General features: G+C 48.1%; 1 protein-coding gene across 1 annotated transcript; it reads left to right on the plus strand.

The window, feature by feature from the left end:
* Nucleotides 1-3,658: 3,658 nt before the first annotated feature.
* Nucleotides 3,659-9,111, plus strand: LOC119896195 (hepatitis A virus cellular receptor 1 homolog). Its single transcript, XM_038709699.1, has 8 exons — nt 3,659-3,838; nt 3,910-3,966; nt 5,817-6,000; nt 6,104-6,240; nt 6,368-6,424; nt 6,505-6,587; nt 7,474-7,585; nt 8,107-9,111. The coding sequence occupies exons 2-8, from the start codon at nt 3,918-3,920 to the stop codon at nt 8,187-8,189; spliced, it is 705 nt and encodes a 234-aa protein (XP_038565627.1). The 5' UTR covers nt 3,659-3,838; nt 3,910-3,917; the 3' UTR covers nt 8,190-9,111.
* Nucleotides 9,112-15,162: the final 6,051 nt, after the last annotated feature.

Raw genomic sequence — 15,162 nt, forward strand, 5'->3', positions numbered from 1 at the left:
TCCTCTGCAGGTCGATGGAGGTGACGTTTCAGCAGCCTCCTCCTTCACCCTGAACTTCTGACGACTTCTGACGTCACCGCGAGGATGGTCCAGTGGGGACGACGTCGCCTTGAAGCGCCGGCAGCGTGGGTTCAAATCCCACTCAAGGTGCGTAACAAATAACTCTGTGTGTGTGTCTGTGTGGTCAAAAACAAACTAAACTCAAAAACCTCAAACAAAAACTCTAAAATCAAACTAAAACCCGCCGCTCGCTCGCTTGCGTTCGCTTCGCTTCAACGTGGATTCGCGCCTTCAACCAAGTGAACACCATCTACAAACAGGTAAGTCCAGGTGGGTCCAGCTAGCTAGCTTGAAGAAAGCTAGCTAGCGAGACTGGTTTTCTGTTGTCTTCGCTCTTTATTCTTTAGTTATTCCGCCTTTTTTCTGGCGTCTATCTCCTCCTGTACCTTCAAAATGTACATCTTTCCTAATGAGATGTGTTCTTTTGTTTTTATTGCTGATGTCTGTAATGGTTGATTTTAGATTAATATTTTTAAGCATTTTAAAATGAATGTGTTCCTCTGAGAGCAGAGACTCAACTCTCTTCTAACCTACTCAACTTTAAAAGATTTCTGCTACGGCAGATGTGCATTTTGATTTGACTTCCAAAGTGAAGCTTTTACAGCTTTTTGCAGATTTCATCAGCGTGTCACATGACCAGCTAGAGTGCGTCACCAGCAGTGAGCTTCTATAGCTCAGTTGATAGAGGGTCAGTCTTAAATGCATGACTTTATGGTGCCAGACGGGAGTTCGATCCCCACCTCAGGCAAGTTGTAATTGGTCACAGCTTGAGAGTTTTGCGCAGCTGTTTGGTGTTTGAACTTGATGCTATCTGAACACGATGTTCAGTTCCTGCTGACTGCTGGAGTTAAATTGTATATTGTCTGTCTGGAAATGTTTACATGGACATCAGTGTTTCTTCACACTTCTGGTTTGCTGTCTTTATTTCGTTCTCCAACTCTGAACTAGACTTCACAGAAATCACTTTTATAAGCATCAAAGTGGTGTGTCAGCCGTTTGTGGTCCTCGACTGCCCCCTACTGGAGCATTAGTGTCATTTTATGTCCTCCACACAGATCAGTTAAGGACGAAACATTGAAGTATTGTTCTCACAGTGCCTCAATAGTCCTGTGGTTAAGGTCTTGCCCTTGAAACTCAGAGGTTGAGGGTTCAAGTTCTACGTGAGGCATGTGAGGAAAATGCTGTGAATAAAAATTGCTGCTGACATATTTTCTTCCAAAGTGAAGGGTTTTACAGCTGATGGAGATTTCATCAGTTTGTCACATGACCAGCTGAGTGCAGAGGGCAGATTTTGGCAAATAATCTAACCTGCTCCTAGTCGTGCATATTCATCTCCATAAGCACAGAATAGGCATCAAAAAGTATCCACAAGCCTTTTCTCTCTCAAGAAGGCAACATCTTCCTCAGTGGAGGGTTAGTGTGTTAGATTTAAAGCTGATATGATGGTAACCTACAGCAAACCAAACTCAAATGACCAGTTTTCTTTTTCTGCAAATTCCTCTTTTTCACCGCTTGAAGAAAGACATTAAGGAAACTGAGACAGGTGGGTCAGGTGACCTGGAAGTAAAGATAAATATATCAAAACGGATTTGAAAAATTGCTTATAGAGCAGCAGTTTGCAGCAGTAGCTACAGCTAATAGGTTTCACACACGTTCTAGTTTTGTTTGATAAATGATAATCAACTTTATTGACAACATCCAGTTTCTGCACAAAACAACATGTGGAATCTATTGTCATCACCATCGGCAGGTAGGTAGATCTTAACTCTTAGCTCACTAGCCTTCTTTAAACAAATACCATTACATCAGAATCAGATTGAGCTTTATTGCCAAGTACTGTTTTACCCATACAAGGAATTTGCTTAGCCGATAAGGTGCTACACGCAGACAAACATACAGTTGACATAAATATTTGTAGAAATATATAAATATGGAATAAACAAATGCAAGTTATATAAGAATAATAGAAGAATTGAGAAAAATAATTTGCAGAGAAAGAACAGCATGGCAAATATTTACATGTGCATTATTCTGGTGTGTTTTGTGCAGACGTGTTGCAGCGGAAGAGAGTGTTGTGTACATAAATATATAAATTGACGATATAAAAAAAATATATATATAATAAAAAACAAAACAACAACAATTAACAATTAACAACAAATATGTGCAATGTTCCAGGTTCGTGCATGATAATGAAATAATATTAACATGTGCAGAGACATTTGTATAATTTGAAAGGGGGGAGAGTCAGTAGGAGACCCGGGTCTTGCTGATGAGGCTGCAGACGGGAAGAAACTGTTTTTGTGGCGAGAGGTTTTGGTCCTGATGGACCGCAGCCTCCTGCCAGAGGGGAGAGTCTGAAACAGTTTGTGTCCGGGGTGGGAGGAGTCAGCTGCAATCTTTCCTGCTCGCCTCAGAGTCCTGGAGGCGTACAGGTCCTGGAGGGGTTCAGGTCCTGGAGGGGTTCAGGTCCTGGAGGCGTACAGGTCCTGGAGGGGTTCAGGTCCTGGAGGCGTACAGGTCCTGTAGGGGTTCAGGTCCTGGAGGGGTTCAGGTCCTGGAGGGGTTCAGGTCCTGGAGGGGTTCAGGTCCTGGAGGCGTACAGGTCCTGTAGGGGTTCAGGTCCTGGAGGGGTTCAGGTCCTGGAGGCGTACAGGTCCTGGAGGGGTTCAGGTCCTGGAGGGGTTCAGGTCCTGGAGGCGTACAGGTCCAGAAGAGAAGGAAGATTGCTGCCAATCACCTTCTCTGCAGAGCGAATGATGCGCTGCAGCCTGCCCTTGTCCCTGGCAGTGGCAGCAGCGTACCAGATGGTGATGGAGGAGGTGAGGATGGACTCAATGATGGCGGTGTAGAAGTGCACCATCGTTGTCTTTGGCAGGCTGAACGTCTTCAGCTGCTGCAGGAAGTTCATCCTCTGCTGGGCCTTCTTGGTGAGGGAGGTGATGTTCAGCTCCCACTTGAGGTCCTGGGAGATGATGGTGCCCAGGAAGCAGAAGGAGTCCACAGTGGCGACGGGGGAGTCACACGGGATGATGGGGGAGGGTGGGGCTGGGCTCTTCCTGAAGTCCATGACCATCTCCACGGTCTTCAGAGCGTTGAGCTCCAGACTGTTCTGGCTGCACCAGGTCATCAGATGGTCGATCTCCCACCTGTAGGCGGACTCATCCCCACCTGAGACGAGCCCAATGAGGGTGGTGTCATCTGCAAACTAAACATGAAACATGAAGCTAAAGCTAATTTCAGAAACAGTGAGTTGATGATTCTGTGAAGGTTCTCTTCTTCTGACTGAAGAACTGAAGACGTCTCTCAGATGAGAGACAAAAGGTCTGTGAGTATCTTTAGTCCAGTTGATTTTAGCCTTCCTTGGAAGAGTTAACGAGGTGAAACCCGGCAGCAACGTGTCCTGATCCGTCACTCAAACATTATACTAACAACTTCCTGCCAGAACACGCCAACAAAACACCAGCCAATCAGAACCGTTGGAGCAACAGCATGTTTCTGTGTTTCTCAGCGCTGGAAAGTAACCAAGTACATTTACTCAAGTACTATTGAAGTGGTAACAGAGTATTTGTACACAGTGATAGTACTTCTCCCTCCGCTGCTGTTCCTTGTGTTTCAGCCTGTTTGGAAACTTCAGTCTATAAATATCAGGATGAGTGGAAAAGAGAAGTAGCAGCAGTGAGTCGTCTGTCTGACTCGTCCTGCGTCCGTCCGTCTGGTTCGTCCCCCACCGTCTGATTCATCCTCCCTCCGTACGTCTGATTCGTCCATCCGTCTGGTACGTCCTCCCTGCGTCCGTCCGTCTGGTTTGTCCTCTGTCCATCTGTCTGACTCGTCTTCTCTCTGCAGGAAACAACATGCTGTCGCTGCTTCTTCACACCTTCACCTCCGTCTGCGTCGTCACAGGTGAGTCTGAACCTGAAGCTTTCCCCCCTGCCAGGTGTTCAGAGTTTAACCGGTGAGACACAAGAGACAGGCTGGACTAAAGACCGAGGGCACTACTGTTCATATGAAGGGTTGGACAAAATAATAGAAACACAGTATAGGTCAGCACAACTGGCGTCCTCCACAGGTGACGTGAACATGATAACCTTCACGGAGGACCGATCGGTCTAGGCTCGGTGTTTCTGATCAACTGTTCTTTGTTGGCATCAATGTGAGGCCGAAGAAATAAACTAAAAGCCATCTCTTGGATACGTGAACATAAAGTTTACGACAGCACCATATGACAGAACTCGTCCAGCTGTCTTTGTCTCTCAGAAACATGTGAAAGGCTGAACAGGTGTTTTGGTTTCTGTGGTTAAATCTGCCTCTTTTTCCTTTAAATAAGTGTAAGAAACGGGTGAGGAAGGTGATGTTTCTGATGAACATGAGCCTTAAAACTCCAGTAACAGAAACCCTGAGACTGATACTAGCAGAGTACTTCATTCAGCACCTTGTGTAAAATGCCACCTTTTGAAGCCAAAGTAGTTGATTGTTATTTTTATTGTTCTTATTTAGTCCAGGGGCGACAGCTTGAGAGGTGTTTTTGTATTTGAATGAGAGAGGAGGAGTGAAATAGTTTAGTGACCACCGTGAGCTGTGGAAAAGGAATTTAAATTAAGTTTTTGATCTGTTTGTTGAGTAAATCACGGAGAATACTTTTGTTAACTTTGAATTAATCAAGAAGAGCTGCTTTTTCCTTTAGTGGTGAATCCACCAAAAACATGTGTTGCTTGCATGTTTGGCTGCAAGCAACACTATACAAATATACTGATTACAAAAAGAATGCAGCACTCGTGCGACTGGACAGGTTTTGATACTCGAAGTCGATATCTTAAAGGTATCGAGTAGCGATACCCAGCCAGTGTGACAGAGTATTTGTACATCATTTCTGTTCCCTTAAAGTATATTTGTCCAAAAAAGTACCCTGTAAGGTACGGAAATGGTCCTTATGGTGTTAACCATGGACGTTTGTTTAAGGTACAGAATCACTGCTGACAGCAAAGGCTACATTACTGTACTTTCAACAAGCTTCAGGTAGAGGCAAGATCCGCCGCCACCACGATGGCAACGGGTGGTGATGGTCCAGTGGATAAGACACGTGCCTTTGGTTTGAGAGATCCGGCTTCAGCTCTCCACGGTGACACGTCCACCATCTGAGGATGTGACATCAGTCAGTCAGATGTTATCCGGCGGTTATCCCGCCCCTCTCGCTAGAAAGCCAATCGTCTGCTTTTAACAGCCAAAGCGGGAAACATATTTCAGCCAATCGTGTGGCTCCACTGACGTACGGGTCTGTTATTCTTCTACTGTGCATACGAGGTAGACGTGACGCACGCGCAGTAGAAGTATAACCGGTCGTGAAAAACGCTTTTTAAACCTTATTTTGGGGCAAAGTCGTCTCTTCCAGAGATTTCCATCAGATTTTGCTGCTGATTCTGTCCATGTAGTTTTTATGTCCCGTGACCAGTGAGAGTGAAGCTCTCTGGTCTTGTTAGTCCGAAGTCGCTGCCAGGGAGCGTTGCCAAGATGGCGGCCGAGTGGCGGGACCCGCCTATAAGGACTTTGACACTGGGGTGCACAGATGTTCTTTTAGAGGTACAGCTGGAGCGACAAAGTATTTGTACCCATTTAGGTCCATTCCTGCACCTCGTTCTCTCTCTGGGTACACGGGGGAATTCTGCTTTTACTCGTGACAGAGTATTTTTATAAAGGGTGGCAGAACCGCTTGATTTCGGCACCTGAAACCTTTGGGATTTGTGTGTTTGTGTCAGTGGTCACCGCGGAGACAGTGGTGGGCGTGGCCGGGAGGACGGTGACGCTGCCGTGTCTCTCGGAGGCGGCGAGTCAGGGAGGCGTGGAGGTGTGCTGGGGGAGGGGAAAGCCGTCACTGTTCACCTGCCACAACGCCGTGATCAACGCCGCCGGGGAGCAGGTCACCTACAGGAGGTCATACAGGTAAGGGGCCGGACTCAGGCCGCTGAGGCTCATGGGTACTGTAGTTCTACATGACACACTGAGCGTTTGGTGAATTGAGGACTGTGATGTCTCGGCTCTGCAGGTACTCCATGTCCTCGTCCTCCTCTCTGGACATCTTTAACTCTCGAACGTCAGACTCTGGTTTCTATCACTGCAGAGTCCAGCTGCCCGGCCTGTTCAACGACCAGACGTCCACCGTTCACCTCATCATCATCACCCGTACGTCCAGAACCTCTTCAGTCCAGACCAGACCAGAGCCGGGCCTTCAGGGTCTCTGGTTGTGTGTTTGAGACCGGCGATGTGGATCAGCTGGTGTTCTAATGTTTCTTTGTCTGTCCTCCTGCAGCTCGCTCTGTGGTCTCTGAAACCTCCGGGAGCCCGAACGCACCACGCACTACAGCAGGTAACCAGCACCTTCCAGACCCAGAGTCGGATCCTCAGGCTCGGTTCTGTACTAACTGAGACTCTGTCACCTGTCTGCAGGTTACACCAGAGGGCGTCTGACAGAGACAGGAAATGATGTCACAGGGGAGAGCGCCACAGGGCCAATGGTGGCGCAGGTTCAGGTACCACAGACGGTTTCCGGCTCCACACAGTTATTAAAGATGGATATAGTTTGTTTACCTGCAAACTACTGATATTCAGGGAACTTTGACCACAAATGTTTAATAAGGATCCTGCTCGGACCCTGGTCAGGTCAGAAGCCACGCCCACATTTACACACCTGCAGACGAGGACAGGTGCGGTTAACCGCCTGAGGAGGTAAACATCAACAACAGCAACAACATTAAACGACGGCGCTCCCCAAACACGTGCTTTTATTGGTTGTTTCTAACGGTGCTTTCAGACCAAACGCGAGGCGAGCGTTGGGCGCAGTTACACACATACAAAGTCACCACTGTGTGTTTCCGACTTCCACTGTTGTTGTTAGCGTCAGTGAAAACCCAGTGTGAAACTACTACTTCATGTTCGTATAAAAACAGAACTGGACATCAGAGAAAAGAAAGCGAGGAGGTTGAACAACCTGCTGAGTTCTGAAAACATGTGTCTGTAACTTTATTCCAGCTGTCGTCGTACTTTACTGTGAGCACGTTAGCATAGCATAGCCCCGATCGAGCCGAAACACTAACATTTTAACAGTTGTCGTCCTGCTGACACACCTGACAAAGAATGAAATTATATGTTTAACAAATCTGCATCATGTTGTCGTTGTTTCGGCATCAGTTTGATCCGTTTATTGCAACAAGTCCAGCGATAAAACTCGTAAAAGCGACACGAATATTGAATACGTGTCGGTCTGAATGCACAGGAACACGATCGTATGAAACAGACGTTCAGAATATAAATGTTGTGACGTAAGCAATAAAAGATAAAGCAGGACTTTAAGAAACTCATTTTATAAAACCATCGGCGTTATTATCAGATGGCTGATCACAGTTTGTTTGTTGACAGGCGTCCGTCCAGCAGCAGCAGCAGCTAAACAGTCTGCAGAGCTTCGTTGGAAACACAGTGAGAGTCTCCTTCATCGTCTTCATACCTGCACTGCTGCTGACCACCTGTTATAGTCAGTACACACACACACACCTTCTGACCTGAACCCTACATCCAGGTCTTGACCCCTGAACAGCTTCTCTGGCCCTTCGTGGTGACCTCAGTTCCTCAGAGTCCCCATCAGGACATGATGCGTTCAGGTTTCAGTTCAGATTTCAGAATTTGACTTGTTGTGTCAGAACTCTGCACACAAACCAAACGAGACCAAACACCTGACACATCTCGCATCACTGAGGGTCTGTAGCTCGATGGTCGGTGGTTCAATCCCCGACTCCCCCAGTCTGTATGTCCTCGGGCAAGACACTGAACCCTAAAGTGCCTCCATTGGTGTGCGAGTGAAGGGGGGAATGTAAAGAGGAGACGTTCACCTGTAGAACACTTACTGGCTTCAGATGGAGGCTCTGCTCTTTATTTACCTGGTGAATCGTAGCATCAGAGCTCATGACCTTCCATCAGCATCAGCACACACTGACTCTGATCGGCTGCTCAGAGCTCAGAGTCCTGAACCAGTAACGGGTGTGTTTGTGTCTGCAGGAGTCTGGATCTACAGGCAGAGGTCAGAGACTGACGGGAGCCTGAACCAATCAGAGGGCGAGGAGGAGGAGCGCTCCGTGTAGAGACTGACAGCAGGCTGAACCAATCAGAGCGCGAGGAGGACTGCGGCTGACGACGTCATCGATCCACATCCTGAACATTACACAGTGGAGGTTCTCAGCAGGTCGTAGTTATCCAGAGAAGGTGCAGTGATCGAAAACAGAAACAGGATCCAACAACAACAAGCAAACATGAAACAAAGTCTGCTTATCTCAAACGTTGCCTCCACGTGCTCCTTGTTTTTATTATTGTTTATTTAAAACGGTACCCAGGTTGAAGGTTTCTCAAATACAGCTGAGTAAATGTACTCAGTTTCTGTCCAACAGCTTCCGTGTGGCCTTTTGAAAGCAGCAGAGTAAAGCCGAAGGAGAATTTATTCCCCTGGACGTGTTTATAAAATATATTTTCCTGTTTTCCTCTTCAGCTTGAACAGTTTCAAAGAAAATAACAATAAATGAGTTACAAATATGTTACTTGTTGTTGTACTCTGCAGTACTAGTGTTGTTGTACTCTGCAGTACTAGTGTTGTTGTACTCTGCAGTACTAATGTTGTTGTACTCTGCAGTACTAGTGTTGTTGTACTCTGCAGTACTAATGTTGTTGTACTCTGCAGTACTAATGTTGTTGTACTCTGCAGTACTAGTGTTGTTGTACTCTGCAGTACTAATGTTGTTGTACTCTGCAGTACTAGTGTTGTTGTACTCTGCAGTACTAGTGTTGTTGTACTCTGCAGTACTAATGTTGTTGTACTCTGCAGTACTAGTGTTGTTGTACTCTGCAGTACTAATGTTGTTGTACTCTGCAGTACTAGTGTTGTTGTACTCTGCAGTACTAATACATTGTGTTTAATGGCTGCTACTCTCATGTGAACGTTTAAAACATATTTTAGGAGGCTTTTTGTACTTTGGATTTCCACTGAAACATAATAAATATTTGATTTTTCAGGAAACTAAAGTGGATTCGATCACCTGAATATGATTCTAATCAGGAGCATTGATCGCCTTGTGGACCCGCTGCAGTTCTGCCCTGTGGCAGCAGAGGGCGCTGTGAGCTGCAGAATAACAAACCAACAGTCTCACATCCTGCAGAAATCATCCTTCTATTATTATTAACAAGTGTGACCAAAGTGTTAAATCATTAAAAACTTTTATAAATGATTAAAGTTACATTCATATATATATATATGGTTAGCACTGTCGCCTCACAGCAAGCAGATCGTGGGTTTGAACCCCGGTCGTCTCAGCCTTTCTTGTTCTCTGCGGCTGCTCCGGCTTCCTCCCACTGTCCAAAGACATGCCGACTAGATTAACTGGTGGCTCTAAATTGTCCTTAGGTGTGCGATGGACCGGCGACCAGGGTGTACCGGTACTGGCCCCCCACGATCCTGTACGCAGGATAAGCGGTTGACGATGGATAGACATATAAACTCAGCAAAAAAGAAAGGTCCTCTCACTTTCAACTGCTTTTATTTTCAGCAATCTCAGCATGTGTTGATAAAAAGACTCAACGACTAAACTGAATTAAGTTTCACAGACGTGTGACTAACGAAAATGTGTCCCTGAACAAAGAAAGGTCAAAATCTAAAGTACCATCAGGATCTGCTGCGGCCTGCAGCTGCATCTCCTCCTCATCAGCTGCACCAGATTGGCCAGTTCTTGCTGTGAGATGTTACCCCTCTCTTTCAGTCCGACCTACAAGAGCCCTTTTTTCTGGTCCTGTCTGGTCCAGCGAAGGTGGGTTTGTGCCCAGAGGTTGCCGGTGATGCAATCTGTTATGGAGCTGCCTTAACAGGCCTGCAGCCCTCAGTCCAGCCTCTCTCTGCCTGCTGCAGACAGTCTGAGCACTGATGGAGGGATTGTGCACTCCTGGTGAAACTCGAGCAGCTGTTGTTGCCATCCTGTCCTGCAGTGGTGATGTTCTGATGTACTGAACCTGTGCAGGTGTTTCATCAGCTGTCTTCTCTGTCTCAGGCGTCTCACAGTAGGGGCATTGCATTTTATTGCCCTGGCCACATCTGCAGCCCTGACGCCGCCTTACATTTATTCATTTAACTGACGCTTTTATCCAAAGTGACTTACAGTTTCTCTACATGTCAGAGGTCGTGTGCCTCTTATCCATTTACGTCTTATTACGTCTTATCCGTTGCGCCATCACCACCCTTACGACATACCTTGCAGCATGTCTGAGGCCCGTTCATGCAGATGAGCAGGAACTCTGGGAATCTTTCTTGTGTTTTTCAGAAGCGTCTCTTTAGGGTTCTAAGTTTTTAGAACTGTGACCTTAATTGGCCACCGTCTGCACGCTGTTAGTGTCTAAACGACTGTTCCACAGGTGCTTGTTCACTGATTGTTTTTGGTTCATTGAACAAGTATGAAAAACATTGTTTACAACCTTTACAATAAAGTTCTGTAAAGTTATTTGGATGTTTACAGAATTATCTTCTAAAAACTGTGTCCTGAAAAAGGGACATATCTTTTTGTTGCTGAGTTTATGTATATATAAATATTTTATTATTTATTTTACCAGGAAGCACATACAGCTATTCAAACACAAGAAAAACAACCACATGCCTCCCTCCCCACATTCTTTATGAAGCCCTTAACTTTATCAATTGATATACACGTTCTAATCTGAGATTTTATTGCACATTATTCCAAGTCACTTATGGTTCTTTCCCATATGTACATATAGTTCTATATTTTCTATATTTACTCATATAATATATATATATATATATATATATATATGGGAGACTGTATATGCATTCAGTCTTTACATTGTAGGAGAATATTTATTGTGAATAAACTATGGATTTCTTTTTTTACAGTAGATTAAAGATAGATGGGAGAAGGTGAAGTGGAGAAGTGAAACTCAAAGAGTCCGAGGTTCAGACACAGCAAGCAGCTGATGACTAATACTGCCAACGGGAAGTGGTGTGCTCATCACACCCTAAAACCATTTGGCCCTCGTGTGTTGGCCCCGTACACTGCAGAGAAAGAAGCTCTGGAGCGGAAGTATAATAATATATGGATGAGCTTAATGTTATCATTTAGGCTCAGTTAGTCATAGCCTTAAAATATGAGTTAATTCATCACAATTAGGATATTCTAATGAGATTTCTATGATAGAAACCACATCTGTAATAATTTTGACTTAGGATCTAGGTTTTCTTGCAGCGTCTGTAGAACAGTTGTTAGGGTGGTTGCTAAGGCATTACTAGATGGTGGTTAAGGTGTTCTGGATGGTTTCAGTGGTCTGCAAGAGTCTGAATTAACACATTTCAGTTTGTTCCTTTCCTGTTGTTGGGGCGGCTCCCTCTCAGGAGGTAGAGCGCTGTTGTCATGTCAAAGTGTCCTTGGCCAGATACTGATCCCTGAACTGCATGTGTATGAATGTGTGTGAATGTTCAGTTTGAGCACTTAGGCTCAGTGTATGACTGGGTAAATGCGATGTAGTGTGTTGGATTGATTGATCGATTTTAGGGGTCACAAAAGACTAGAAAGGCGCAATACAAATACAGAGCATTTACACGCACTTTTTTTACAGGGAGAATAACGTACGAGTCCACTAGGAGGCAGTGTGACGTTGAGCAAACCACAATCAGAAAATGCAAATCAGTTTTACTGCGTTGAAACAAATGTGGAAGAATTTGGATTTAACGATGTAAATGGACGCAGCAATAACACGGTGGATAACGATATTAGATACCTTCAGGATAATTAGAATGAATTATTATTCAAGAATCGGCCAAAACACAGGAAACAGGGCTGGAACCTCCGACAGTGTAAAAGAAGTGGACGTGGCCGTCTCAACGTCACCTGTTGGTTTGTGAACAACTGTTTTAAAACCTTGTTTTTTGGAAGCAGATGTGACCATAAACGGACGAGAGGGCGGAGCTAGCTAGCTTGGTTAGCAAGGTGCATCTGTAACATTAGCTGTGATGCAAATTTTAGCTAGCGACAAACAGGCTTAAAACAAAACGTAATTACTGAAAAATGAGCAGCAGATTCCTGATAAGCTTTTTCAGAGGCGCTGGTTAAATGTACACAGAGCAGCGGATACGAGTCGCCTGTAGCCTGACTGACAGGTCGCCATGGGAGCGTAGAAACATTTTCTCAGAGACAATCACACTTTTTTCTGCAGCCGCTGGAGTCGCCCCCTGCTGGCTGCTGGAGAGGACGCAGGTTTAAGTCGCCCCCTGCTGGCTGTTAGAGAGGACGCAGGTTTAAGTCGCCCCCTGCTGGCTGCTAGAGAGGACGCAGGTTTAAGTCGCCCCCTGCTGGCTGCTAGAGAGGACGCAGGTTTAAGTCGCCCCCTGCTGGCTGTTAGAGAGGACGCAGGTTTAAGTCGCCCCCTGCTGGCTGCTGGAGAGGACGCAGGTTTAAGTCGCCCCCTGCTGGCTGCTAGAGAGGACGCAGGTTTAAGTCGCCCCCTGCTGGCCACTAGAGAGGACGCAGGTTTAAGTCGCCCCCTGCTGGCTGCTGGAGAGGACGCAGGTTTAAGTCGCCCCTGCTGGCTGCTAGAGAGGACGCAGGTTTAAGTCGCCCCCTGCTGGCCGCTAGAGAGGACGCAGGTTTAAGTCGCCCCCTGCTGGCCGCTGGAGAGGACGCAGGTTTAAGTCGCCCCCTGCTGGCTGCTAGAGAGGACGCAGGTTTAAGTCGCCCCCTGCTGGCTGCTGGAGAGGACGCAGGTTTAAGTCGCCCCCTGCTGGCTGCTAGAGAGGACGCAGGTTTAAGTCGCCCCCTGCTGGCTGTTAGAGAGGACGCAGGTTTAAGTCGCCCCCTGCTGGCTGCTAGAGAGGACGCAGCTTTAAGTCGCCCCTGCTGGCTGTTAGAGAGGACGCAGGTTTAAGTCGCCCCCTGCTGGCTGCTAGAGAGGACGCAGGTTTAAGTCGCCCCCTGCTGGCTGCTGGAGAGGACGCAGCTTTAAGTCGCCCCTGCTGGCTGTTAGAGAGGACGCAGGTTTAAGTCGCCCCCTGCTGGCTGCTAGAGAGGACGCAGCTTTAAGTCGCCCCTGCTGGCTGTTAGAGAGGACGCAGGTTTAAGTCGCCCCCTGCTGGCTGTTAGAGAGGACGCAGCTTTAAGTCGCCCCTGCTGGCTGTTAGAGAGGACGCAGGTTTAAGTCGCCCCCTGCTGGCTGCTGGAGAGGACGCAGCTTTAAGTCGCCCCTGCTGGCTGTTAGAGAGGACGCAGGTTTAAGTCGCCCCCTGCTGGCTGTTAGAGAGGACGCAGGTTTAAGTCGCCCCCTGCTGGCTGCTGGAGAGGACGCAGGTTTAAGTCGCCCCCTGCTGGCTGCTAGAGAGGACGCAGGTTTAAGTCGCCCCCTGCTGGCCGCTGGAGAGGACGCAGGTTTAAGTCGCCCCCTGCTGGCTGCTAGAGAGGACGCAGGTTTAAGTCGCCCCCTGCTGGCTGCTAGAGAGGACGCAGGTTTAAGTCGCCCCCTGCTGGCTGTTAGAGAGGACGCAGGTTTAAGTCGCCCCCTGCTGGCCGCTGGAGAGGACGCAGGTTTAAGTCACCCCCTGCTGGCTGCTAGAGAGGACGCAGGTTTAAGTCGCCCCCTGCTGGCTGCTAGAGAGGACGCAGGTTTAAGTCGCCCCCTGCTGGCTGTTAGAGAGGACGCAGGTTTAAGTCGCCCCCTGCTGGCTGCTGGAGAGGACGCAGGTTTAAGGCGCCCCCTGCTGGCTGCTAGAGAGGACGCAGGTTTAAGTCGCCCCCTGCTGGCCGCTGGAGAGGACGCAGGTTTAAGGCGCCCCCTGCTGGCTGCTAGAGAGGACACAGGTTTAAGTCGCCCCCTGCTGGCCGCTAGAGAGGACACAGGTTTAAGTCGCCCCCTGCTGGCCGCTGGAGAGGACGCAGGTTTAAGTCGCCCCCTGCTGGCCGCTGGAGAGGACGCAGGTTTAAGGCGCCCCCTGCTGGCTGCTAGAGAGGACACAGGTTTAAGTCGCCCCCTGCTGGCTGCTAGAGAGGACACAGGTTTAAGTCGCCCCCTGCTGGCTGCTGGAGAGGACGCAGGTTTAAGTCGCCCCCTGCTGGCTGCTGGAGAGGATGCAGGTTTAAGTCGCCCCCTGCTGGCCGCTAGAGAGGACACAGGTTTAAGTCGCCCCCTGCTGGCTGCTAGAGAGGACACAGGTTTAAGTCGCCCCCTGCTGGCTGCTAGAGAGGACACAGGTTTAAGTCGCCCCCTGCTGGCTGCTGGAGAGGACGCAGGTTTAAGGCGCCCCCTGCTGGCTGCTAGAGAGGACACAGGTTTAAGTCGCCCCCTGCTGGCCGCTAGAGAGGACGCAGGTTTAAGTCGCCCCCTGCTGGCCGCTGGAGAGGACGCAGGTTTAAGGCGCCCCCTGCTGGCTGCTAGAGAGGACACAGGTTTAAGTCGCCCCCTGCTGGCTGCTAGAGAGGACACAGGTTTAAGTCGCCCCCTGCTGGCTGCTGGAGAGGACGCAGGTTTAAGTCGCCCCCTGCTGGCTGCTAGAGAGGACACAGGTTTAAGTCGCCCCCTGCTGGCTGCTAGAGAGGACGCAGGTTTAAGTCGCCCCCTGCTGGCTGCTAGAGAGGACGCAGGTTTAAGTCGCCCCCTGCTGGCTGCTAGAGAGGACACAGGTTTAAGTCGCCCCCTGCTGGCTGCTGGAGAGGACGCAGGTTTAAGTCGCCCCCTGCTGGCTGCTAGAGAGGACGCAGCTTTAAGTCGCAAAATTATGAAGATGAATAACAACAAACAAGGGGAGCACACCGACTTCAATACGCAAGAGAGGAAAGGATAACAAGACACAGGTGAAACTCTTTAGGACGGGTCAGACAGTCCAACAGGTGGGAAAACACACAAATGGAAAGGAAATAACAGAACCCAAAACCATGACAGATGATCAGTTCTAATTTTTCGTCTCTTACTTAATGACTCACAGAAGCTGCTAACTCTCCTCTTCCTCCTGAAGGCTTCATGAAGCTGCTGTCTGTACAGGAAGTGAGCCACTCTTTCTTATTTCAGTGTGACGTGCATATT

This window comes from Micropterus salmoides, unplaced genomic scaffold (assembly GCF_014851395.1).
Source record: "Micropterus salmoides isolate LMB-PRFRI ecotype aquatic unplaced genomic scaffold, ASM1485139v1 Ms_hic_scaffold_9, whole genome shotgun sequence".
NCBI lineage: Eukaryota > Metazoa > Chordata > Actinopteri > Centrarchiformes > Centrarchidae > Micropterus > Micropterus salmoides.

Bases quoted from the DNA above. Each gene is read 5' to 3' on its own strand.
- LOC119896195 (XM_038709699.1), top strand. From the start codon at position 3,918: ATGCTGTCGCTGCTTCTTCACACCTTCACCTCCGTCTGCGTCGTCACA. The intron at 6,241-6,367 runs GTACGTCCAGAA...GTCCTCCTGCAG, and splicing joins TCACCTCATCATCATCACCC to CTCGCTCTGTGGTCTCTGAA. The intron at 7,586-8,106 runs GTCAGTACACAC...TTGTGTCTGCAG, and splicing joins GCTGCTGACCACCTGTTATA to GAGTCTGGATCTACAGGCAG.